Source organism: Salvelinus namaycush, chromosome 21 (genome assembly GCF_016432855.1).
Source record: "Salvelinus namaycush isolate Seneca chromosome 21, SaNama_1.0, whole genome shotgun sequence".
Taxonomy (NCBI): domain Eukaryota; kingdom Metazoa; phylum Chordata; class Actinopteri; order Salmoniformes; family Salmonidae; genus Salvelinus; species Salvelinus namaycush.
In genome coordinates this window covers 26,128,945-26,156,666 of record NC_052327.1, presented here as the reverse complement: position 1 = coordinate 26,156,666, position 27,722 = coordinate 26,128,945, and the positions used below count along the sequence as shown (strand labels likewise).

The 27,722-nt window shown below is 41.9% G+C and overlaps 1 protein-coding gene across 6 annotated transcripts in view; it reads left to right on the top strand.

The window, feature by feature from the left end:
* LOC120066248 (rho family-interacting cell polarization regulator 1-like) overlaps positions 1-27,722 on the top strand; it is a 106,667-nt gene that overhangs the window by 71,049 nt on the left and 7,896 nt on the right. For 5 of the 6 annotated variants that reach the window (XM_039017492.1, XM_039017491.1, XM_039017493.1 and 2 more), the window contains exons 13-15: positions 4,462-5,433; positions 7,431-7,579; positions 20,992-21,160. In XM_039017492.1, coding sequence (XP_038873420.1) covers positions 4,462-5,433; positions 7,431-7,579; positions 20,992-21,160 — 1,290 coding nt within the window. The remainder of the gene's footprint in view (positions 1-4,461; positions 5,434-7,430; positions 7,580-20,991; positions 21,161-27,722) is intronic. The other variant, XM_039017490.1, reaches the window with a different exon arrangement.

Here is a 27,722-nt window from a genome sequence, read left to right as displayed (position 1 = left end):
CTGCTAGTTAGTTTTTGCTACCATGTGGGTTTTCGCTTACTTGAGCCTGCTCACTAAGGAGTATTAATTCACCTGTTTCCATACATGTTTCATTTTAAAACATCTTACAAAGGAGTTGTTTAATCTAACTGCTTAACTATTTATCTGTACATGGATTTGTATTTATTTTTTTACTCATTTTATTGCCATGGGCACTATCTGATGTGTGGAGACATTTCACTGCAGCTAATGTAGAAGGAAAAGCTGTGTACATTTGCACATACTGTGCCAAATTATATGTGAAGAATGCAAGGAAGATGCAGAATCATCTGGCCAAGTGCATAACGTTCCCTCAGCGCTCACAACAAGCAACCTCTGACAAAAGTCCCTCTACTTCTATTCAAGGTGAAAATGATGAATCAGACACCTTATTGATAGCAACAGCTCATGGTCCTCCTGGAATCAGAAGTTCTTTTGACTCAATGGAGGAACGTAGTCCGAGAAATGCTGATGAATGTCTTGCTCGAGCTATGTATGCAACTTGTTCACCTTTGATGCTCACAGGCAATGTATATTGGAAGAGATTTCTGAATGTTCTTCGCCCAGCATACACCCCTCCAACCAGACATGCTTTATCTACTAATTTGCTGGATGCAGAGTTCAACAGAGTTCAAGTGAAGGTCAAGCAAATCATAGAGAAAGCAGACAGTATTGCAATCATCTCTGATGGGTGGTCGAATGTTCGTGGGCAAGGAATAATTAACTACATCATCTCCACCCCTCAAACAGTATTCTACAGGAGCACAGACACAAGGACAACAGACACACCAGTCTCTACATTGCAGATGAGCTGAAGGCAGTCATCAATGACCTTGGACCACAGAAGGTATTTGCCATGGTGACAGACAATGCTGCGAACATGAAGACTGCTTGGTCTAAAGTGGAGGAGTCCTACCCTCACATCACACCCATTGGCTGTGCTGCTCATGCATTGAATCTGCTCCTCAAGGACATCATGGCACTGAAAACAATGGATACACTCTACAAGAGAGCCAAGGAAATGGTTAGGTATGTGAAGGGTCATCAAGTTATAGCAGCAATCTACCTCACCAAGCGAAGTGAGAAGAATAAGAGCACCACATTGAAGCTGCCCAGCAATACCCGTTGGGGTGGTGTTGTCGTCATGTTTGACAGTCTCCTGGAGGGGAAGGAGTCTCCAAGAAATGGCCATATCACAGTCTGCCGATATGGACAGCCCCATCAAGAGGATCCTCCTGGATTATGTATTTTGGGAGAGAGTGGTAAGCAGCCTGAAACTCCTGAAACCTATAGCAGTAGCCATTGCACGAATTGAGGGAGACAATGCCATCCTGTCTGATGTTCAGACTCTGCTTGCAGATGTAGGAGGAAAAATCCGTACTGCCCTGCCCACTTCACTGTTGCTCCATGCAGAGGAAACTGCAGTTCTGAAATACATAAAAAAGTGTGAAGACTTATGCCTGAAGCCCATACACGCCGCAGCGTAGATGTTGGACCCCAAGTATGCTGGCAAGAACATCCTGTCTGGTGCAGAGATCAACAAGGTCTTTGGTGTCATCACTACTGTGTCTCGCCACCTTGGCCTGGATGAGGCAAGGTTCTTGGCAGTCTGGCAAAGTACTCTTCCGAGCAAGGGCTTTGGGATGGAGATGCAATATGGCAGTCGTGCCAACATATCTCATCAGCCACCTGGTGGAAGGGATTTTGTGGATCTGAGGCTCTTTCCCCTGTTGCCTCCATCCTTCAAATCCCACCAACATCAGCCGCCTCAGAGTGCAACTGGTCCTTGTTTGGGAACACACACACCAAAGCACGCAACAGGCTGACCAATACAAAGGTTGAAAAATTGGTGGCCATCCGGGCAGATTTGAGGTTTTTTGAGCCTGACAACAAGCCATCCTCAACAAGGCTGGAAAGGGACAGTGAAGATGAGGCCTCAGAGTCTGATGTTCAAGAGGTGGACATTGAGGAGGTCCAGGGAGAAGACATGGAAGCCTGAGAGGATGACAACCAAAGCTTTAGTTTCTAGACTATCATTTTACAGATGTATGTTGAAACCGTTTTTGGGAGATGCGATGGATCATTGGGGATCATTCAACATTCCCTATCTTTTGTTGTTCAGTGAAATCATCCCATGTGAAGAGGCAGCTCAATTAAAGTTCAATTCGTAACAAAATAGTTTTTTATTTCTATTGGAAGGATTTAATCATGTCTACTTATGATAAGGTAAAAGGTTTCTGTCTCCGTATGATACTGTATGGTAAATATATCCAATGCAAAAAACATATACATTTAAATGTTATTAATATTAGTTTGCATGTATTTCTGTTAATTCCCACTGAAAGTTTCCACCTCTGAATATTTCCCAAGATTTGCAACCCTAAATACACCAGTGCTTCATTTCAGCTTTTGGACTGCTTTGTTACGGAACTTATTTGGCCAGATCCAGTACCTCTCCTGGCATGCAAAATAATTGTCACTTTTTAATGTAAAACTTCAAATAAAAGCGGTCAAAGTTCATTCGATTTGCCTCTTAGTTAATTCTCCTGCCCCCACAAAAAAACGGGTATGTGAAAAAGTTGATTTGAAGCCCAGGGCTAGTATTCTAAGAGTTGATTTCAAATATTGTTTTACAGAGCATATCGGCCATCACTAGCGAATGAGCTGCGCATCATTGGGTGAAACTGGAAATCATTTTTAGGACTATAGTTTCCTCCTCATATAGCCTACAATATTTCTCTACACACCTAGGCCTAGTCTATTGATGGATTCAAGACAATGTTGTTTTTATTGATCTCAGATGATCAATTTGTCTGTGTCAAAGTAGCCTGCCATTTTGATAATTTGTGCTGTATTAAAATGATTCTGCTTAAGTCTCCAGTCATGTAAAAGTACGTAGAATTGCTTGAAATGTGTTTATAAAAGGCAAACATTTTCCTGGTCCCTAGGCAACTAAAAATGTTCCCCATGTGTGCAACATCAATATGTGCCTCTACTCTACTGCTCTATGCCACTACGTAAATACAATGATATGCAATGCTTTATTATAATTCCACTTAGACATTATGGGATATTGTGTGTAGGCCAGTGAACAAAAATTGATATTTCATCAATTTTAAATTCTGTAACACAACAAAATGTGGAAAAAGTCAAGGAACATTTTGTGTCACAGAAATAGAGGAAAAGTGAAATGTTCTTCAAGAGATGCTTAAAAAAATAAGTAGGCTTCATATATCTCAATCAATTAAAACATGAATTTCTTTGGTGCTTCTACATTTTGTGATGCTACTAACTTAGAAAAGTTAGGAGCACCAGAACGTTTTTAATTTAGAGACCTGGCTATAATAGAACAATGGTTCTAGAATGAATCTGAATGATCCCTATCCAGGACATGTTCTGTTCTGTCACGCAGCGTGTTTTCTTTTAACAGCAGTCAAACAGAGGATTTTTTTATTTTTAAATAAATACACGTCTGCTGGGTTACAACGCTAACAGGATGTATTGGTCTGTTTTGTCAATGGGCAAGCTAAATACTTCTAGCACCTATTTCTCTTAATTCAGTGACTTTATTGAGTTAGAAGAAAGAGCTGCCACATTGCAGTGGAGTGTTTAGTCTAGCTGTGATTTGTAGTAGAGGTGGACCTTTTCTCACGGTCCTCTCCTAATTTACCTGGTGGTGTGAAGACTGCTCCGAGGAGCCTGTCAAGGAGCATGATGCCCCCCAAACAGCGCTGGTCCCTTCTGGATGTGTTTCGTGACACGCTGGTTGAGAGACTGTCTCAGAGCTGCTCCTGCAGTGACGTCTCCTCAGTCCACCTGGCCTCTGCTAACATGCAGACTGACGTAAGTGCTGCTAGCCACTACAGAGAGAACCCACTATATCCCCTCTAATCTCTAGTTAAATATGTGGCAGAGCATGGTAGTAGAACCTCAGTAGAAGAACTATAGTAGATTGTGTTGTGCTATCATGTAGATCCTCTCTAATGTTGGCCATTGTAGAATCTGTGTTTATAGTCAGCTGTTGTGTCCCTCCTCTTTGGGTCTTAAAATAGTATTTAGTAGTCTTTGCAATGACCGACGAAGCCTCCTCCTCTCCATATGAAGCCTGTATTTGTTATTGTTCCAGAGAGGTAAGCCTGGATGCTCAGCAAAGCAGAGGCCTGATAAATGAGAAGTTAATTAAAGGGAGCAGGGAGTCTGTTTGCTTTTTTGGCCAGAGGCCAGGCTGCTCTGCTCTGCTCTGGTTTATAATAGAGACTTGGCTGGCATGGGCTCACAGGGCCCCTTGGCTCTCTTTCTCTCTGTCTGACTCTCAATTATCATACTGTATGTTAAAGTCAAATGGAGACAGTACCATCACATTTTGAAGCTATCATCCTTGTGCTCTTCCTCCCTCCTCCCCTCTTTCTCTCTCTCTCTCTCTCACGCTCTCTCTCTATCTAGAACATGCTGAGGAGGCAGGAAGATATGGAGAATGGCACAGCATGGTCTAACTCCTCTGAGTCATCAGATGACTCATCCAGCCCTCAACTCTCCCTGGGGCTGCGTCACGCCAACAAGAATTTGGTCCAGCCAGAGGTCAAGGCCGCCACACCCTCCATTGAAATCTCCTTTGCCCTCCGAGACACTGCCACCTCCACCCCTACCCGCTTAGCCAAACCGGAGGATGTGCAGGATGAGACTCAGAAGGAGGAGTCAGACATTGGGGCAGCGAGGAAAGATGAGGCTTCTGGGAAACAGGCAGTGCCTAACGGCCACGCCCGCTACTCACGCTCACTCAGCCATATCAGTGAGAACAGTGCCGATGGCGTACTGATAGACCGGTCAACCAGCGAATTTGTGGAGCCCTCTGAGGTCACCTCCCTGCAGTCTGGGATCTGTATAAACGATATTGAGATGGTGATGCCTGCCAGGGCAGAGTGGACCCTTATCCCAGGAGCGACTGTGGTGGTCAGAGACCCCCCTGAGCAACCCGCCCCAGCTACTGTGACCATGGAGGAGAGCAGGCCGGAGAGCAGGTATTCTGCAGTCTCTATAGAGTCAGACACGGGGTTAGAGGTTGTTTCAGGGGCTGTTTCAGAAGTAGAGCCAGAACTCCAGAGCTCTGCACCTTCTAGGACTGATGCAATGTATCAGCAAGGTGCCTCTCTGAATCCCAGACCAGACTCACAAGCACAGACCCAGAGCACAGAGGGCATATCATACAGTGCCTACAGGGCAGTGGTGGTGGAGGCCAAGAAGCCTGAGGCTGTAGTAGAGGCCAAGCCCACAGAGGGTGAGAAGCAGCAGGCTGTGGACAGTGGAATTGAGGAAGCCCTGAGTGCAGTCATCTCCTCTCTGGATGACTACAGGGGACAGTTTCCTGAGTTACAGGTCCTGGAGCAGGAGTTACAACTACTGGAGGAGACATTAACAGTGAGTTACAGCTGTGTGTGTGTGTGTGCACATGGCTCTGTTTCGTGTTGCACCTCACAATGGAAATGGCCACTTCATAAGAGTGAGGGGGGCATTGGTGGGAGCTGAGTAGATTTCAGCATCCCAGAATAACACAGTTCCCTGTGGGACTGCGATCAGGGTGTGGAACTTCCTGCCCCTCAGCTCAGTCTGAATATTTCCATCCCACAATGCTGCAGCAGGAGATGTGTTTACTGTCGCTGGGAGGCCATCTGCCTGTTACACATACGCACAACCGACACAGATAGATACACATCAGAGCTCACTCTGAGCCAAATCCGCTGACAAGGTGATAGGAAACAGAAAAAGAATGCTTTTTTTTTCATGTCATAATTTTAGGAACACACTGTTTTTTGTTCAGACACTTTCCTCAGGTGATCCATTTCCAAATAGGGGGTGTATTCTCACAATCAGGACTTACATTGCTTTCAGAAAGTATTCATACCCCTTGACTTATTCCACATTTTGATGTGTTTCAGCCTGAATTCAAAATGTATTAAGATAATTTGTGCAACTTTATTGAAAAGGAAATACAGAAATCTAATTTACACAAGTATTCAAAACCATTTTCAATGACACTCCAAATTGAGCTCAGGTGCATCCAATTTCCTTTTGATCATCCTTGATGTCACTAAAACTTGATTGGAGTCCACCTGTGGCCAATTCAATTGTTTGGATGTGATTTAGATAGACGCACACCTGTCTATATAAGGTCCCACAGTTGACAGTGCATGTCAGAGCAGAAACTATACCATGAAGTCCAAGGAACTGTCTGTAGATCTCCGAGATAGAATTGTGATGATGCGTATCTGGGGAAGGGTAGAAAACAAGTTCTAGAGTGTTAAACGTTTCCAAGAGCACAGTGGTCTCCATCATTGGGAAATTGAAAAACATATGGAAATACCCAGGCTCTGCCTAGAGCTGAAGGACCTTGTTCAGGGAGGTGACCAAGAACTAAATGACCACTCTGACAGAACTACAGAGTTCCTTGGCTGAGATGGGAAAACCTTCTAGAAGGACAACAGTCTCCACAGCACTTCACCAATCTGGGCTTTAGGGAGAGTAGCCAGACGGATGCCACTCCTGAGAAAAAGACGTGAAAGACAGAGCATAAGGCGAAATATTCTGTGGTCTGATGAGACAAATGGAACTCTTTGGCCTGAATGCAAAGCGCTATTTCTGGAGAAAACCAGGCACAGCTCATCACCCATCTAACACCATCCCTACTGTGAAGCAGGGTGGTGGCAGCATCATGCTATGGGTATGCTTTTCAGTGGCAGGGACTGGGTAAGGATAGAGGGAACAATGAATTCCTTGTTGAGAACCTGCTTCAAAATGCAAACAACCTTGGACTGGGGCAAAGATTTGCGTTCCAACAAGACAATGACCCCAAACATACAGCCAAAGCAATGCTGGAATGGCTTCAGAAAAATGTGAAAGTCCTTGAGTAGGCCAGCCAAAGCCCAGATTTGAATCCCAAAATTTATGGAAAGACTTGAAGATTGCTGTTTACCACCGCTCCCCCAGCTAACTTAAGAGCTTGAGAAAATCTGCAGGGAAGAACTGGAGAAAATCTCCAAATCCAGATGTGCAAAGCTGAAGGACATACCCAAGATAACTCAAAGCTGTAATTGCTACTTTGTCTACAAAGTATTGACTCAGCGGTGTGAATACTTATGTAAATTAGATTTAATTTTCAATAAATGTGCAAAAATTTCTAAAGATTTTTTCAATTTGTCATTATGGGGTATTTTGTGTAGATGAGTGAGGGGGGAAAAAAGTGTATTTTAATACATTTTGAATTCAGTCTAACTCAGCAAAATGTGGAATATGTCAAGGGGTATAAATACTTTCTTAAGGCACTCTATATGGCATTAAAGTGGATTGGTGAAAAATAAAGATTTTTTTAGTGTGTGTTCTGTATGTTTGTACATGTGTGCATGTCTCTCCATAACAAGTGTGTTCTGAAGGGCCGCACCTGCAGTCGTTCGTCCAGTGTCCAGAGTCTGACGGTGGAGACAGCCCTGGGCAGCTTTGACTTTCTCAACACCTCAGACCTGGAGGATGAAGATGAGGAGAACTGGGAGAAGAGGAGTGTGACGGACAGGTCAGGTTCCATAACATGGCTTCCCTCCCTAAATTCCATCACAGTTATACAGATTACAAGTTTTGCTCGTAAAGGAGTTATATTTCCCTGTGTTCACTTACTGCCATCTAGTGATCCCACAACACAGCTTTAAATATGCTGGATGTGAGAAGTTCATTGGTATTCTGAATGATAATGCCTTCACCTGGTCTAAATGTGACATGACATGTAGACAAGCCATGGCTCTCTGGGGTACCACTCTTTGGCAACAACTCTCCTGATGTACTCAGTGTTTCCCCTAGGATTTTATTCAGCAGCAGTGGCAAATTTAGTGTGTGTGTGGGGGGGGGCGGGGGGGCTACTCTTGTGGCTAAAGGCAATGTCACGACCAACAATTTTAAAGGCCCTCATCCTGCCCGCACAGACCATTTTGCTGCTTAAAGCTATGGGGTAGATTTTTTTGTTGTTGCAGTTTTACAGATTCCTGCAATTCTACACATTTTGCCATGGATTATGCCATGTTCTTATGCTATCTGAGTGACTCAAACATAACTAAATAAATGGGGGCCCATGCCATGACATTTTGGGAATTTTAGGTTCTCCCTGACTGTCTAGTTTTTATGTTGGTGTTAGTTCTCAAAGATTATCTTATTTATAAATCTATAGCTCTATTGTCTTTTCTACATACTTTATCTGGTTTTAGCCATTTAAATTAACACTGAAATGTTTTACCATCCCCCAAAATTATTTTCAACAATAAATATACACTACCGGTCTAAAGTTTTAGAATACCTACCCATTCAAGGGTTTTTCTTTTCTTTTTAATATTTTCTACATTGTAGAATAGTAGTGAATACATCAAAACTATGAAATAAATAACATACATGGAATCATGTAGTAACCAGAAAAGTGTTGAACAAATCAAAATATATTTTGTATTTGAGGTTCTTCAAATAGTCACCCTTTGCCTTGACAGCTTTTGGCATTCTCTCAACCAGCTTCAACTGGAATGCTTTTCCAACAGTCTTGAAGGAGTTCCCACGTATGCTGAGCGCTTATTGGCTGCTTTTCCTTCACTCTGCGGTCCGACTCATCCCAAACCATCTCAATTGGGTTGAGGTCGGGTGATTGTGGAGGCCAGGTCATCTGATGCAGCACTCCATCACTCTCCTTCTTGGTCAAATAGCCCTTACACAGCCTGGAGGTGTGTTGGGTCAATGTCCTGTTGAAAAACAAATGATAGTCCCACTAAGCCCAAACCATTGCTTGTGTTTCTTGGCCCAAGCAAGTCTCTTCTTATTATTGGTGTCCTACAGTAGTGGTTTCTTTGCAGCAATTCAACCACGAAGGCCTGATAAATGCAGTCTCCTCTGAACAGGGATGTTGAGATGTGTCTGTTACTTGAACTCTGTGAAGCATTTATTTGGGCTGCAGTTTCTGAGGCTGGTAACTCTAATGAACTTATCCTCTGCAGCAGAGGTAACTCTGGGTCTTCCAGTCCTGTGACGGTCCTCATGAGAGCCAGTTTCATCATATCGCTGGATGGTATTTGCGACTGCACTTGAAGAAACTTAAAAAGTTCTTCAAATGTTCTGTATTGACTGACCTTCATGTCTTAAAGTAATGATGGACTGCTGTTTCTCTTTGCCTATTTGAGCTGTTCTTGCCGTAATATGGACTTGGTCTTTTACCAAATAGGGCTTTCTTCTGTATAGCCCCTTACTTGTCACAACACAATTGATTGGCTCAAACATGTTAAGAAGGAAAGAAATTCCACAAATTAACTTTTAAGAAGGCACACCTGTTAATTGAAATGCATTCCAGAATGCCAAGCGTGTGCAAAGCTGTCATCAAGGCGAAAGGTGGCTATTTGAAGAATCTCAAATATAAAATATATTTTGATTTGTTTAACACTTTTTTTGGTTACTACATGATTCCATGTGTGTCATTTTATAGCTTTGATGTCTTCACTATTATTCTACAATGTAAAAATAAATAAAAACCCTTGAATGAGTAGGTGTTCTAAAACTTTTGACCGGTAGTGTATATACTGTATATTTATTCATTATATTGTGCATTCAAAAAGTATTCGCAACCCTCGACTTTTCCATATTTTGTTGTTACAAGGTGGGATTAAAATGTGTTTTTTTAAAGTTTATTTTTATTTTATTTTTTTAATCTACACAAAATACTCTGTCAATGTGGGGAAAAAATTCTAACGTGTATTAAAAAAAAGGGGGGGTGGAATAAAACCCCAATCTTGATTTAGATAAGTGTTCAACCCCTTGCTTTTTAAGTGCTGTCAAGTTGGTTGTTGATCATTTCTAGCTTGCAGTTTCCAAGTCCATATTTTCAAGTCTAAACTGTAATTAGGCCACTCGAACATTCAATGTCATCTTGGTGAGCAACTCCAGTGTATATTTGACCTTGTTTTAGGTTTTTGTCCTGCTGAAGGTGAATTTGTCTCACGGTGTGTGTTGGAAAGCAGACTGAACCAGGTTTTCCTCTAGGATTTTGTCTGTGCTAAGTTCTATTCCTTTTTCTTTTTATATAAAAAAAACTCCCTAGTCCTTGCCAATGACAAGCATACCCATAACATGATGCAGCCACCACCATGCTTAAAAATATGAAGAGTGGTATTCGGTAATCTGTTGTTGGATTTCCCTCAAATCATAACGCTTTGTATTCGGGACATAAAGTTAATTTCTTTGCCATATTTTTTATAGTTTTACTTTGGTGCCTTCTTGCAAACAGGGTGCATGCTTTGGAATATTTTTGTTCTGTACAGGCTTCCTTTTCATTCTGTCATTTCGGTTAGTATTGTGGGGTAACTACAATGTTGTTGATCCATCCTCAGTTTTCTCCTATCAGAGCCATTCAACTCTGTAACTGTTTTTAAAGTCGCTATTGGCCTCATGGTGAAATGTCTGAGCAGTTTCCTACCTCCCCGGCAACGGCGTTTGAAAGGAAGCCTTTATCTTTGTAGTGACTGGGTGTATTGATACACAATCCAAATTGCAATTAATAACTTCATCATGCTCAAAAGGATATTCAATGTCTGCTTTTTTTTGTTACCCATTTACCAATGGGTGTTCTTTGTGAGGCATTTAAAAACCTTTTCTTGTTTTTGTGGTTGAATCTGTTTGAAATTCACAGCTCGACTGAAGGACCTTACTATTATCTGTATGTGTGGGGTACAGGTATGAAGTAATCATTCAAAAATTATGTTAAACACTATTCTTGCACACTGGGTGAGTCCATACAACTTATTATGTGACTTGTTAAGCACATTTTTACTCCTGGACTTATTTCCACTTTTACATTATGGGATATAGTGTTTAGGCCAGTGACACGATCTCTTTTTAATCAATTTAAAGTTCAGGCTGTAACACAACATGTGGAATAAATCAAGGGATGTGAATACTCTGCACATTTATTTACATCCCTGTTAGTGAGCATTTCTCCTTTGCCAAGATAATCCATCCACCTGATAGGTGTGGCATATCAAGAAGCTGATTAAACAGCATGATCATTGCACAGGTGCACCTTGTGCTGAGGACAATAAAAGACCACACTAAAATGTGCAGTTCTGTCGCACAACACAATGCCACAGATGTTTTAAGGGATTGTGCAATTGGCATTCTGACTGCAGGAATGTTATTTATTCATCATGTTTTTTGGAGTGGCGGCAACGATTTATCAGCGGTGGCTGAATGAATATAAGGGAAACACTGGTGCTCATACCAGAGACAGAAGAGGAAGTGATATTTCCCACTTGTTTTTATTCTGGTTCAATGAAAGTCTCGGCAAGTGGTACTGGAGTGCCAAGGCTGAAACCAAAAGACTCCTTAACAGCTTCTACCCAAGTCATAAGACTGCTGAACAGTTGGCTACCAGGAAGGACTATTTACATTGACCTTATTTTATTCTTATCTATTATTAATTGCACTGACTCTCTTGCACATGCTCAATGTACACTCACTGGACTCACACACACTACACTGACACACACACATATACACTGCTCAAAAAAATAAAGGGAACACTTAAACAACACAATGTAACTCCAAGTCAATCACACTTCTGTGAAATCAAACTGTCCACTTAGGAAGCAACACTGATTGACAATAAAGTTCACATGCTGTTGTGCAAATGGAATAGACAACAGGTGGAAATTATAGGCAATTAGCAAGACACCCCCAATAAAGGAGTGGTTCTGCAGGTGGTGACCACAGACCACTTCTCAGTTCCTATGGTTCCTGGCTGATGTTTTGGTCTCTTTTGAATGCTGGCGGTGCTTTCACTCTAGTGGTAGCATGAGACGGAGTCTACAACCCACACAAGTGGCTCAGGTAGTGCAGCTCATCCAGGATGGCACATCAATGCGAGCTGTGGCAAGAAGGTTTGCTGTGTCTGTCAGCGTAGTGTCCAGAGCATGGAGGCGCTACCAGGAGACAGGCCAGTACATCAGGAGACGTGGAGGAGGGCAACAACCCAGCAGCAGGACCGCTACCTCCGCCTTTGTGCAAGGAGGATTAGGAGGAGCACTGCCAGAGCCCTGCAAAATGACCTCCAGCAGGCCACAAATGTGCATGTGTCTGCTCAAACGGTCAGAAACAGACTCCATGAGGGTGGTATGAGGGCCCGACGTCCACAGGTGGGGGTTGTGCTTACAGCCCAACACCGTGCAGGACGTTTGGCATTTGCCAGAGAACACCAAGATTGGCAAATTCGCCACTGGCGCCCTGTGCACTTCACAGATGAAAGCAGGTTCACACTGAGCACATGTGACAGACGCGACAGAGTCTGGAGACGCCGTGGAGAACGTTCTGCTGCCTGCAACATCCTCCAGCATGACCGGTTTGGCGGTGGGTCAGTCATGGTGTGGGGTGGCATTTCTTTGGGGGGCCGCACAGCCCTCCATGTGCTCGCCAGAGGTAGCCTGACTGCCATTAGGTACCGAGATGAGATCCTCAGACCCCTTGTGAGACCATATGCTGGTGCGGTTGGCCCTGGGTTCCTCCTAATGCAAGACAATGCTAGACCTCATGTGGCTGGAGTGTGTCAGCAGTTCCTGCAAGAGGAAGGCATTGATGCTATGGACTGGCCCGCCCGTTCCCCAGACCTGAATCCAATTGAGCACATCTGGGACATCATGTCTCGCTCCATCCACCAACGCCACGTTGCACCACAGACTGTCCAGGAGTTGGCGGATGCTTTAGTCCAGGTCTGGGAGGAGATCCCTCAGGAGACCATCCGCCACCTCATCAGGAGCATGCCCAGGCGTTGTAGGGAGGTCATACAGGCACGTGGAGGCCACACACACTACTGAGCCTCATTTTGACTTGTTTTAAGGACATTACATCAAAGTTGGATCAGCCTGTAGTGTGGTTTTCCACTTTAATTTTGAGTGTGACTCCAAATCCAGACCTCCATGGGTTGATAAGTTTGATTTCCATTGATAATTTTTGTGTGATTTTGTTGTCAGCACATTCAACTATGTAAAGAAAAAAGTATTTAATAAGAATATTTCATTCATTCAGATCTAGGATGTGTTATTTTTTGTGTTCCCTTTATTTTTTTGAGCAGTGTATATATATTCAAATTCCTTCATACTCTTCACATTCGTGGTCACAAACATTTTGAGTCAAGATCACTTAGATTGCAGCTTGCATTTTGACTCAATCACTCAGATCATTTTTTTAACAGGACTTAAAGAACGTTAACCTATGCAGCATTAACCTATTAAAAATAGTACTGTAGCAATGAGGATGGCAAGTGTTGTCCGTTAGTTTACTCCAATTAGGTGCAGACAATTACACAGCTTATACATACTAAACTCAGCAAAAAAGAAATGTCCTCACTGTCAACTGCGTTTATTTTCAGCATACTTAACATGTGTAAATATTTGTATGAACATAAGATTCAACAACTGAGACATAAACTGAACAAGTTCCACAGACATGTGACTAACAGAAATGGAATAATGCGTCCCTGAACAAAGGGGGGGTCAAAATCAAAAGTAACAGTCAGTATCTGGTGTGGCCACCAGCTGCATTAAGTACTGCAGTGCATCTCCTCCTCATTGACTGCACCAGATTTGCCAGTTCTTGCTTTGAGATGTTACCCCACTCTTCTACCAAGGCACCTGCAAGTTCCCGGACATTTCTGGGGGGAATGGCCCTAGCCCTCACCCTCCGATCCAACAGGTCCCAGACGTGCTCAATGGGATTGAGATCCGGGCTCTTCTCTGACCATGGCAGAACACTGACATTCCTGTGTTGCAGGAAATCATGCACAGAACGAGCAGTATGGCCAGTGGCATTGTCATGCTGGAGGGTCATGTCAGGATGAGCCTGCAGGAAGGGTACCATATGAGGGAGGAGGATGTCTTCCCTGTAACGCACAGCGTTGCGATTGCCTGCAATGACAACAAGCTCAGTCCGTTGATACTCACCGCCCCAGACCATGATGGATCCTTCACCTCCAAATCGATCCCGCTCCAGAGTACAGACCTCGGTGTAACGCTCATTCCTTCGACGATAAACGCAAATCCGACCATCACCCCTGGTGAGACAAAACCGCGACTCGTCAGTGAAGAGCACTTTTTGCGAGTCCTCTCTGGTTCAGCGACGGTGGGTTTGTGCCCGTAGGTGACGTTGTTGCCGGTGATGTCTGGTGAGGACCTGCCTTACAACAGGCCTACAAGCCCTCAGTCCAGCCTCTGTCAGCCTATTGCGGACAGTCTGAGCACTGATGGAGAGATTGTGCGTCCCTTGTGTAACTCGGGCAGTTGTTGCCATCCTGTACCTGTCCCGCAGGTGTGATATTCAGATGTACCGATCCCGTGCAGGTGTTGTTACACGTGGTCTGCCACTGCGAGGACGATCAGCTGTCCGTCCTGTCTCCCTGTTGCGCTGTCTTATGCTTCTCACAGTACAGACATTGCATTGTATTGCCCTGGCTGCATCTGCAGTCCTCATGCCTCCTTGCAGCATGCCTAAGGCACGTTCACGCAGATGAGCAGGGACCCTGGGCCTCTTTCTTTTTGTGTTTTTCAGAGTCCGTAGAAATGCCTCTCTAGTGTCCTAAGGTTTCATAACTGTGACCTTAATTGCCTACCGTCTGTAAGCTGTTAGTGTCTTAACAACCGTTCCACAGGTGGGTCCTGAAAAAGGGACATTTCTTTTTATAATGAGTTTATATACACTATCGTTCAAAAGTTGGGGGTCACTTCGAAATTTCCTTTATTTTCATTTAAAATAACATCAAATTGATCAGAAGTACAGTGTAGACATTGTTAATGTTGTAAATGCTTATTGTAGCTGGAAACAGCAGTTTTTTTAAAGGAATATCTACATAGGCGTACAGAGGCCCATTATCAGCAACCATCACTCCTGTGTTCCAATGGCACGTTGTGTTAGCTAATCCAAGTTTATAATTTTAAAAGGCTAATTGATCATTCGAAAACCCTTTTGCAATTATGTTCGCACAGCTAAAAACTGTTCTGATTTAAAGAAGCAATAAAACTGGCCTTTAGACTAGTTGAGTATCTAGAGCATCAGCATTTGTGGTTTCGATTACAGGCTCAAAATGGCCAGAAACAAAATACTTTATTCTAAAATTCGTCAGTCTATTCTTGTTCTGAGAAATGAAGGCTATTCCATGTGAGAAATTGCATGGAATAGTACTACTTCCTTCACAGAACAGCGCAAACTGTCTCCAACCAGAATAGAAAGAGGAATGGGAGGCCCCTGTGCACAAGAGGACAGGTACATTAATGTCTAGTTTGAGAAACAGACGCCTCACAAGTCCTCAACTGGCAGCTTCATTGAATAGTACCCGCAAAACACCAGTCTCAACGTCAACAGTGAAGAGGCGACTCTGGGATGCTGGCCTTCTCGGCAGAGTTGCAAAGAAAAAGCCTTCTCAGACTGGCCAATAATAAGAAAAGATTAAGATGGGGAAAAGAACACAGACACTGGACAGCTCTGCCTAGAAGGCCAGCATCCCGGAGTCGCTTCTTCACTGTTGACGTTGTGATATTTTTGCTACCAAAACAAATGATCTAATGATTGTCTCTCCCACATACATATGCACGCACACACACACACACACACACACACACACACACACACACACACACACACACACACACACATACATACATACATACATACATACATGCAGTTGAAGTCGGAAGTTTACGTACACTTAGGTTGGAGTCATTTAAATCTTGTTTTTCAACCACTCCACAAATTTCTTGTTAACAAACTATAGTTTTGGCAAGTCGGTTAGGACATCTACTTTGTGCATGACACAAGTAATTTTTCCAACAATTGTTTACAGACAGATTATTCCATTTATAATTCACTGTATCACAATTCCAGTGGGTCAGAAGTTTACAGACACTAAGTTGACTGTGCCTTTAAACAGCTTGGAAAATTCCAGAAATGTATGTCATGGCTTTAGAAGCTTCTGATAGGCTAATTGACATTATTTGAGTCAATTGGAGATGTACCCGTGGATGTATTTCAAGGCCTACCTTCAAACTCAGTGCCTCTTTGCTTGACATCACGGGAAAATCAAAAGAAATCAGCCAAAAAAAATTGTAGACCTCCACAAGTCTGGTTCATCCTTGGGAGCAATTTTCAAACGCCTGAAGGTACTACGTTCATCTGTACAAACAATAGCACGCAAGTATAAACACCATGGGACCATGCAGCCGTCATACCACTCAGGAAGGAGACGCGTTCTGTCTCCTAGAGATGAACGTATTTTGGTGCGAAAAGTGCAAATCAATCCCAGAACAACAGCAAGGACCTTGTGAAGATGCTGGAGGAAACAGGTACAAAAGTATCTATATCCACAGTAAAACAAGTCCTATATCGACATAACCTGAAAGGCCACTCAGCAAGGAAGAAGCCACTGCTCCAAAACCGCCATAAAAAAGCCACACTACGGTTTGCATCTGCACATGGACAAAGATCATACTTTTTGGAGAAATGTCCTCTGGTCTGATGAAACAAAAATAGAACTGTTTGGCCATAATGACCATCGTTATGTTTGGAGGAAAAAGGGGGATGCTTGCAAGTCAAAGAACACCATCCCAACCGTGAAGCACGGGGGTGGCAGCATCATGTTGTGGGGGTGCTTTGCTGCAGGAGGGACTGGTGCACTTCACAAAATAGATGGCATCATGAGGAAAGAAAATTATGTGGATATATTGAAGCAACATCTCAAGACATTAGTCAGGAAGTTAAAGCTTGGTCGCAAATGGGTCTTCCAAATGGACAATGACCCCAAGCATACTTCCAAAGTTGTGGCAAAATGGCTTGAGGACAACAAAGTCAAGGTATTGGAGTGGCCATCACAAAGCCGTGACCTCAATCCTATAGAAAAGTTGTGGACAGAACTGAAAAAGCGTGTGCGAGTAAGGAGGCCTACAAACCTGACTCAGTTACACCATCTCTGTCAGGAGGAATGGACCAAAATTCGCCCAACTTATTGTGGGAAGCTTGTGGAAGGCTACCCGAAACGTTTGACCCAAGTTAAACAATTTAAAGGCCATGCTACCAAATACTAATTGATTGAATGTAAACTTCTGACCCACTGGGAATGTGATGAAAGAAATAAAAGCTGAAATAAATCAATCTCTCTACTATTATTCTGACATTTCACATTTTTTAAATGTGATGGTCCTCACTGACCTAAGACATGGGAATTTTTACTCTGATTAAATGTCAGGAATTTTGAAGAATTTTGAAAAATTTGGCTAAGGTGTATGTAAACTTCTGACTTCAACTGTACATACATACATACATACATACATACATACACTGGTACTATATATACACTGCTCAAAAAAATAAAGGGAACACTTAAACAACACAATGTAACTCCAAGTCAATCACACTTCTGTGAAATCAAACTGTCCACTTAGGAAGCAACACTGATTGACAATAAATTTCACATGCTGTTGTGCAAATGGAATAGACAAAAGGTGGAAATTATAGGCAATTAGCAAGACACCCCCAATAAAGGAATGGTTCTGCAGGTGGTGACCACAGACCACTTCTCAGTTCCTATGCTTCCTGGCTGATGTTTTGGTCACTTTTGAGTGCTGGCGGTGCTTTCACTCTAGTGGTAGCATGAGACGGAGTCTACAACCCACACAAGTGGCTCAGGTAGTGCAGTTCATCCAGGATGGCACATCAATGTGAGCTGTGGCAAAAAGGTTTGCTGTGTCTGTCAGCGTAGTGTCCAGAGCATGGAGGCGCTACCAGGAGACAGGCCAGTACATCAGGAGACGTGGAGGAGGCCGTAGGAGGGCAACAACCCAGCAGCAGGACCGCTACCTCCGCCTTTGTGCAAGGAGGTGCACTGCCAGAGCCCTGCAAAATGACCTCCAGCAGGCCACAAATGTGCATGTGTCAGCATATGGTCTCACAAGGGGTCTGAGGATCTCATCTCGGTACCTAATGGCAGTCAGGCTACCTCTGGCGAGCACATGGAGGGCTGTGCGGCGCCACAAAGAAATGCCACCCCACACCATGACTGACCCACCGCCAAACCGGTCATGCTGGAGGATGTTGCAGGCAGCAGAACGTTCTCCACGGCGTCTCCAGACTCTGTCACGTCTGACACATGTGCTCAGTGTGAACCTGCTTTCATCTGTGAAGAGCACAGGGCGCCAGTGGCGAATTTGCCAATCTTGGTGTTCTCTGGCAAATGCCAAACGTCCTGCACGGTGTTGGGCTGTAAGCACAACCCCAACAAATGTGCATGTGTCTGCTCAAACGGTCAGAAACAGACTCCATGAGGGTGGTATGAGGGCTCGACGTCCACAGGTGGGGGTTGTGCTTACAGCCCAACACCGTGCAGGACGTTTGGCATTTGCCAGAGAACACCAAGATGTGGCCGCACAGCCCTCCATGTGCTCGCCAGAGGTAGCCTGACTGCCATTAGGTACCGAGATGAGATCCTCAGACCCCTTGTGAGACCATATGCTGACACATGCACATTTGTGGCCTGCTGGAGGTCATTTTGCAGGGCTCTGGCAGTGCACCTCCTTGCACAAAGGCGGAGGTAGCGGTCCTGCTGCTGGGTTGTTGCCCTCCTACGTTCTCCTCCACGTCTCCTGATGTACTGGCCTGTCTCCTGGTAGCGCCTCCATGCTCTGGACACTACGCTGACAGACACAGCAAACCTTTTTGCCACAGCTCGCATTGATGTGCCATCCTGGATGAACTGCACTACCTGAGCCACTTGTGTGGGTTGTAGACTCCGTCTCATGCTACCACTAGAGTGAAAGCACCGCCAGCACTCAAAAGTGACCAAAACATCAGCCAGGAAGCATAGGAACTGAGAAGTGGTCTGTGGTCACCACCTGCAGAACCATTCCTTTATTGGGGGTGTCTTGCTAATTGCCTATAATTTCCACCTTTTGTCTATTCCATTTGCACAACAGCATGTGAAATTTATTGTCAATCAGTGTTGCTTCCTAAGTGGACAGTTTGATTTCACAGAAGTGTGATTGACTTGGAGTTACATTGTGTTGTTTAAGTGTTCCCTTTATTATTTTGAGCAGTGTATATATATATATATATATATATATATATATATATATATATATATATATATATATATATATATATATATATATATATATATTTAGAGTTACTATACATAACTTTAACCCATTTGTATAAGAGATTCTCCAAAATTGAAATATTCCAGGCATTTATATACAAATTCCAGTAGTACTTTATCTAAAGCCTTTTCAAAGTCTGCTATGAATACCAGGCCTGGTTTCCCAGATTTTTTATTGTGTTCTATTGTTTCCAGTACTTGTCTTATATTATCTCCAATGTATCGTCCATGTAAAAAAAAACTGTCTAATTAGGATGAATAATATCCGACAATACCTTTTTTAAATTCTATGGGCTGTGCATTTTGCTTGAATTTTTGCATCACAACACTGAAGAGTTAGTCCATTTCAAAAATTGGAGACTTGTATCTTGTTATATTTTCCACTTGGGTCCTGTTTCAGTAACAATGAAATCAGACCTTTTTGTTGAGTATCTGATAGTCTACCATTTTTATCGGACTGGTTAAAACATGCTAATAACGGTCCTCTGAGTACATTAAAAAAGGTTTGGTATACCTCAACTGGTATGCCTTCAAGCCCTGGACTTTTCCTGGACTTAAAGGCTTTAATTGCATCATCAAGTTCCTCCTCTATAATTTGGCCTTCACATGTATCTTTCTGTACAGCTGTTAATTTTACATTGTTAATAGAAAAAAAATGTTTTAACTTCGGTTAGTGGAGATGGAGGAGACTGTAACTAAAACATATGCTTAAAGTACTTTCCTTCCTCTTTCAAAATATAGTTTGGTGAATCATGGGTGACTCCATCATTTAACACGTTTCAGTTAATTATTTTTGGTAGCATTTCCTCATTGGAAGATAAAATAATTTGGTGCATTATTATTTCACATTCCTTCCAGTTCACTTTATTTTTATTATTTTATTTTTATTTTACTGGGCTGATGGTGCCTGCATCTGATTGTCAGTCTCAGCAGAGGGAGAGAACAGCAGGCTGAGGGTCCGCCTCTCAATGTCCCTCCACGCTCCCTTTCCTTCACTGACACTTACCAAAAAGAGACACCGTCCTCCAGCTGATGGCACAACTCGAGTCGCACTTCATTATTTCTGCCTCATGCACAAATTCGTGTTGTTACTCCTATGAACAGAGAAAGTGAAATTCCTCTATAAAAAGACCCAAGCCGCTAATAATAACAATGCAAGCCTATCGATACACTTTCCTACTCATTCATTACAACTGCAGTGCTGGTAGCGCAAGTAGAAGAAGGAAGAAGGTGCATTTTTATGACTTACAAAAGTGTTGAATAAAAAGTGTTGACAGTGCTGAGTAAGAACTTTAAACAAGAACTTGCTCATAAAAACAGAAGCTCTTTGCTGTATTTGTTGAAAGTCTCTCTCTAGTCATAGTTTTAAATGTTTTGAAATCTCACAGTATCTACTTTGCTGTAGTTTTTTTTTACGCCTGCTACATTACTGCAGACACTGTAATCTGAGCCATCTGATTGGCCAGCGGTAGGCCTATAGAGCACTTGATTTTCTTTCCGGGCCCGGCCCAGAAGGCAGAGTTTTTACCCATTTATCCACCCTCTTTGGGCTCCCGAGTGGCGCAGTAGTCAAAGGCACTGCATCTCAGTGCAAGAGGTGTCACTGCCGGCTGTGATTGTGAGTCCCATAGGGCGGCGCACAATTGGCCCACCGTCGTCCGGGGTAGGCCGTCATTGTAAATAAGAATTTGTTCTTAACTGACTTGCCTAGTTAAATATAGGTTAAATAGATAAAAAATGCTCATACTCTATTTGTGCTCCTGTGTGGATGTTGTGTTTAGTGAGCACCACAGTGCCCCCCGCAGGCCGTCAGAGGAGAGTGCAGGGGGAGATGAAGACTGTGAGAAGAGATGCTGGGAGTCCCCCTCCTTTGGACCTGTGAGCACTGGCTGCCAGGCTCTAGACCACGCTCTACTGGTTCATCTGAAGAATTGCAGCGCCCAACTTCTGGTAAGGATCATGATATATTTGTAACAAATACCAGTGGTGTAAAGTACTTAATTCTTGCCGCACGGATCCCTTTAGCGGGATCATTTTCGTAAACAACCGCTGAATTGCAGAGCGCCAAATTCCAAAAAAATACAAAAAATATTTAGAATCATGAAATCACAAGTGAAATATACCAAAACACAGCTTAGCTTGTTGTTAATCCACCTATCGTGTCAGATTTTGAAAATATGCTTTACAGCGAAAGCAATCCAAGCGTTTGTGAGTTTATCAATCAGCTAGCCCCAAATTAGCTTGGTCAGAAAAGCAATTAAATTAATCGCTTACCTTTGATAATCTTCGGATGTTTGCACTCACGAGACTCCCAGTTACACAATAAATATTATTTTTGTTCGATAAAGATTAGTTTTATAACCAAAAACCGCCATTTGTTTTGCGCGTTATGTTCAGAAAACCACAGACTCGTTCCGGTCCTGAAAGGCAGACGAAAATTCCAAAAGGTATCCGTAATGTTCGTAGAAACATGTCAAACGTTTTTTATAATCAATCCTCAGGTTGTTTTTAACATACATAATCGATAATATTTCAACCGGACGGTAACCTATTCAATACTACAGAGAAAGAAAATGTCGAGCTACATCTCTCGCGCGCAGGAACTAATCAAAGGACACCTGACGCGTTTTGAAAAATCTCGCTCATTTTTCAAAATAAAAGCTTGAAACTATATCTAAAGCCTGGTCACAGCCTGAGGAAGCTATTGGAAAATGAATCTGGTTGATACCCCTTTAAATGGAGGAGGGGCAGGCAACGGAACAGGGATTTTTCCAAATAAAAGGCACTTCCGGGTTGGATTTCCTCAGGTTTTCGCCTGCAAAATCAGTTCTGTTATACTCACAGACAATATTTTGACAGTTTTGGAAACTTTAGAGTTTTCTATCCTAATCTGTCAATTATATGCATATTCTAATATCTGGACCTGAGAAATAGTCCGTTTACCTTGGGAACGTTATTTTTCCAAACATAAAAATTCTGCCCCCTAGCTGAAAGAAGTTCAGTAGTTTTTTGGAGTATCTGTACTTTAATATTTTTGACAACTTGTAGTTTTATTTCACAACATTGCTCAAGAAAATAATGTACTTTTTACTCCATACATTTTCTCTGACACCTAAAAGTACTGTTTTGAATGCTTAGTAGGTCAGGAAAATGGTCCAATTCACGCACTTATCAAGATGTCATCCCTACTGCCTCTGATCTGGTGGACTCACTAAACACGAATGCTTTGTTTATAAATTGTGCCTCTGGCTATCCGTAAATTAAAAAAAGATATATATAATTCTGCCGTCTGGTTTGCTTAATATAAGAATTTCAAATGATTTATACTTCCATTTTAACTTTTGATACTTGCTCATTATTAATAGAAAAAATATCCATATAATTAACTTCGGTTAGTGGAGATGGAGACTGAAGACTGGAGACTGATCTTTACTTTTACGCACGTATGACAATTGGGTACTTTTCCCACCACTGCAAACACACCATGGTCTCACTGTGCACACCATGGCATTTCATAGTGGATAATTGGGTAATATTTGGTTGAGCAATAACATTACAACCTACAGTATATTCACCCACTCAAAAAGACAGCCAAAGTTAGTTGAATTACTCATGTATTATCACTATGCTTTCAACCAACTGAAAGCACAACAACATTTCTAGGGATTTTTTTTCAGATTTTTGGTTTAGTGTCTATCATTGCGCTTTCAACCAAAAACACAGCAAAGTTCAAATTGGAATACAATGTCAGATATTACGTTTATTTATACAGCAGATTAATGTGATATCACTGTGCTTCATCTAATAGCACAACCAAATGACCTGGGCCCAGTTTCCCGATAGCCCAGGATTTTAAAGGCTTACGAGGGTTTTAACAATGCATTGTTCCTGCAATTCCCAAAACACCATGCAGAGAGAACGCTCACTATGTGCGCCGTTGACGCATGCATGTATTGATACTAGGAGGATCAAAAAGAAAAACAGCGCTGCTCTTGGATCAGCTTTCTCCATTCAAATCTTACCTTAACATTAGTATTATTCCACAATACTGACAACTGATCAGCTTCTAGAGAGATATTATAACTATGGCTGCAAATATTGAGGCGCACATCATTGCGAACATGTTACACATCATTTAAATATATTGAGTCAAATTATAGACCGTAGTCAATATGATTTGAAATATATAGACATGTAGTCTATAGGCCTACCGTATTGAGCTTTTAATGTAGTCATCTCTGTTTTTATTTGAAGCATTATCCTCTGTAACAATTGCAAAAACATTGGCAACTTTAGTCTATTTGTAATCAACTTTGTTTTGAAGTTATTAGCGCTCACAGAGAGTCTGTTTTCCCGGAGATCTTCTGTTAGCTGTCCTACCAGTGGTCTGAGGCAATCCGTAAATAACAAGCGTTTTCAAGTGCAACTTTAACAATAGTTTTGGGAAACAGCTCAGAGATTTAATGATGCTCCTACAAAGGTTCCAACGATGAACTTAGCCTTAAGATGCTTTTGGGAAACCGGGCCCTGGATTGCAGTTTAATTAAATTAAAAGTACATTGTGCAAGTGATGATAAATGCCGTTCGAGATGCTGTATAGATTATTACAGAAATTGTGAAGACATACTATACATACAATTATCTGTAAGGTCCCTCAGTCAAGCAGTGAATTTCAAACACATATTCAACCACAAAAACCAGGGAGGTTTTCCAATGCCTCGCAAAGAAGCGCACCTATTGGTAGATGGGTAAAAATAATAAAAGCAGACATTGAATATCCCTTTGAGCATGGTGAAGTTATACCATTCAATGTGAATTTAATAACTCAGTTGCAGAGAGGAAGGAAACCGCTCAGTGATTTCAACACTTTAAAACAGTGTACATTTGGTACAGAGTTGAATGGCTATGATAAGAGAGAACTGAGGCTGGATCAACAACATTTTAGTTACTCCACAATACTAACTTAAATGACACAGTGAAAAGAAGGAAGCCTGTACAGAATACAAATATTATAAAACATGCATCCTGTTTGCAAAGAGGCACTAAAGTAAATATGCAAAAATGTGGCAAAGAAATTCATTTTGGGACAAACACAACACATCACGGAGTACGACTCTTCATATTTTTAAGCATGGTAGTGGCTGAATCATGCTATGGCTAAGCTTGTCATCGACAAGGACTAGGGAGTTCTTTAGGAAAAAAAGAAACGGAATAGAGCTAAGCACAGGCAAAATCCTAGAGGAAAATCTGGTTGTTTGCTTTCCAACAGACTCTGGGAGACAGGACAATAACCTAAAACGTAAGGCCAAATATACACTGGAGTTGCTTACCAGGACGACATTGAATGGCCTAGTTACAGTTTGGACTTAAATCGTCTTGAAAATCTATGGCAAGACTTGAAAATAGCTGTCTGGCAATGATCAACAACCAACTTGACAGGGCTTGAAGGGTTTTGAAAAGAATCATGTGCAAATATTGTGCAATCCAGGTGTGCAAATCTCTTACCCAGAAGGACTCACAGCTGTGATCGCTGCCAAAGATGATTCTAACATGTATGATTTTGCAAACATTTCTAAAAACATGTTTTCACTTGGTCATTATGGGGTATTGTGTGTTTTGTTTTTTTGATTGATTTTGAATTCAGGCTGTAACACAAGTCAAGGGGTATGAATGCTTTCTGAAGACACTGCACAATTACATAAGAAGAAATGTATAGTTACAGTAACCTCAATGTGGCCATGGATGTTATTCATACAAGCATTTTGCTACACCCGCAATAACATCTGCTAATCCCGTGTATGTGGCCAATAAGATTTGATTTGATTTTAAGGCTAAAGTTATATTAGTTTGTAAGATGGCCTTAACTTTATGCTATTTATTGTATTATATTATATATTATAAGTTGTATTGAAAGAAATATGACAACACTACCACATATCAACATTTAAAGGAGATGAACGTAGCTACTGCTTGGATAGTTCCATCTGAGCCACTTAATCCCATTCTTACATTTTTATTTTTGGTTGAGTTAGAGACATGAATCCAACATATAATTTGTTAACTTGTCAAAGTTAATAGATTAGTTATTGTATTTCAAAAGTGATATTTAATTGTGTTTGGTTGTCAATGCAACCAAATATCAACATTTGAAGGAGATGGAACTATCCAAGCAGAAGATGGTGCATTCAAAAAGTATTCAGACCCCTACCCTTTTTCCACATTTTGTTACGTTACAGCCTTATTCTAAAATTGTTGAAATATTATTTTTTTTACTTCTCAATCTACACACAATACCCCGTAATGACAAAACGAAAAACCGTTTTGTAGAAATTTTGCAAATATATTACAAATTTAAAAAAGATACCTTATTTACATAAGTATTCAGACCCTTTGCTATGAGACTCGAAATTGAGCTCAGGTGCATCCTGTTTCCATTAATATTCCTTGATCTTTCTACAACTTGATTGGAGTCCACCTGTGGTAAATTCAATTGATTGGACATGATTTGGAAAGGCACACACACCTGGGTATATAAGGTCCCACCATTGACAGTGCATGTCAGAGCAAAAACCAAGCCATGAGCTTGAAGGAATTTTCCGTAGAGCTCCGAGAAAGGTTTGTGTTGAGGCACAGATCTGGGGAAGGGTACCAAAACATTTCTGCAGCATTGTAGGTCCCCAAAAACACAATGGCCCCCATCATTCTTAAATGGAAGAAGTTTGGAACCAACAGGACTCTTCCTTGAGCTGGCCACCCGGCCAAACTAAGCATTCTTGGGAGAAGGGCCTTGGACAGAAAAGTGACCAAGAACCCGATGGTTACTCTGACAGAGCTCCAGAGTTTCTCTGGAGTTGGGAGAACCTTCCAGAAGTACAACCATCTCCGCAGCATTCCACCAATCATGCCTATGGTAGAGTGGCCAGACAGAAGCCACTCTTCAGTAAAAGGCACATGACAGCCCGCTTGGAGTTTGCCAAAAGGCACTCTCAGACCATGAGAAACAAGATTCTCTGGTCTGATGAAACCAAGATTGAACTCTTTGGCCTGAAAGCCAAGCATCACGTCTGGAGGAAACCTGGCACCATTCCTACGGTGAAGCATGGTGGCGGTGGCAGCATCATGCTGTGGGAATGTTTTTCAGTGGCAGGGACTGGGAGACTAGTCAGGATCGAGGAAAAGATGAACGGCGCAAAGTACAGAGATCCTTGACGAAAACCTGCTCCAGAGCGCTCAGCACCTCTGACTGGGGTGAAGGTTCACCTTCCAACAGAACAACGACCCTAAGCACACAGCCAAGACAACGCAGGAGTGGCTTCGGGACAAGTCTCTGAATGTCTTTGAGTGGCCCTGCCAGAACCCGGACTTGAACACGATCAAACATCTCTGGAGAGAACTGAAAATAGCTGGGCAGTGATGCTCCCCATCCAACCTGACAGAGCTTGAGAGGATCTGCAGAGAAGAATGGGAGAAACTCCCCAAATACAGGTGTGCCAAGCTTGTAGTGTCATACCCAAGAAGACTCGAGGCTGTAGTCGTTGCCAAAGGTGCTTCAACAAAGTACTGAGTAAAAGGTCTGAATACTTATGTGAAGTAAAAAAAAAAAAAATTTTATTTGTTATAAATTCGCAAAAGTGTTTTAACTTGTTTTGCTTTGACAATTATTGGGTATTGTGTGTAGATTGAGAAGAAGAAATATATATTTTTTTAATCCATTTTATCAAAATGTGTAAAAGTCAAGGGGTCTGAATACTTTCTGAAAGCACTGTACATCTTTGCCACTGACTTAGTCTGGCATTAATTCCAGTTTGTCTACAAAAATATAATTCATATGTTTGATTCACATCTCCATCTCAACCAAAAATCTAAGTTATGGAATAAGACTAAATCAAATCAAACTTTAAATATATTTTGGTTTGATGTAGTCATTCTTCAACTTACATTTTTGGTTGAGATGTGAATCCAATTTATTCTGTTTGAATTTTTAGACAAACTGGAATTAAATTAACTAGCGATTGAAACCCAAGCCTATTTTGTATATTTTTAGTTAAATTCTGGTTTGAATTAAAACAATTGCTGCTGATGACATTGCAAATGCTATGTAGACCTAAATGGCATGGTTGATAGATAAAGTATGGTCACATTTAATTTGCTCTGTTAAACTTACCCTTTTGGAATGACTTTGATACCCTTTGAAATTACTTAGATAAAATCTATTTAAGTGGAGATCTCTCAACAATCATGATCACGATAGCATATTGGTAATAGTTAGTGACAAATAACCAAGCAGGGCTTAATTAAACCTTGGATGGGAGACCAACTGGTAGCTGCTGATAGATCAATTCTCCAGTAGGAGGTGCTGCCCAGCCTATATATATTTTTTCTGATAAAGGATATAACGTTGCAAATCTGTTGTTTTATAGGTACAAATTCAACCGTTTTTATACAAGGTTTGTCTATGTTAAAATGTGGTTACCATAATGACATAATCCTGTGGTTGAAATTTCAACGTCAA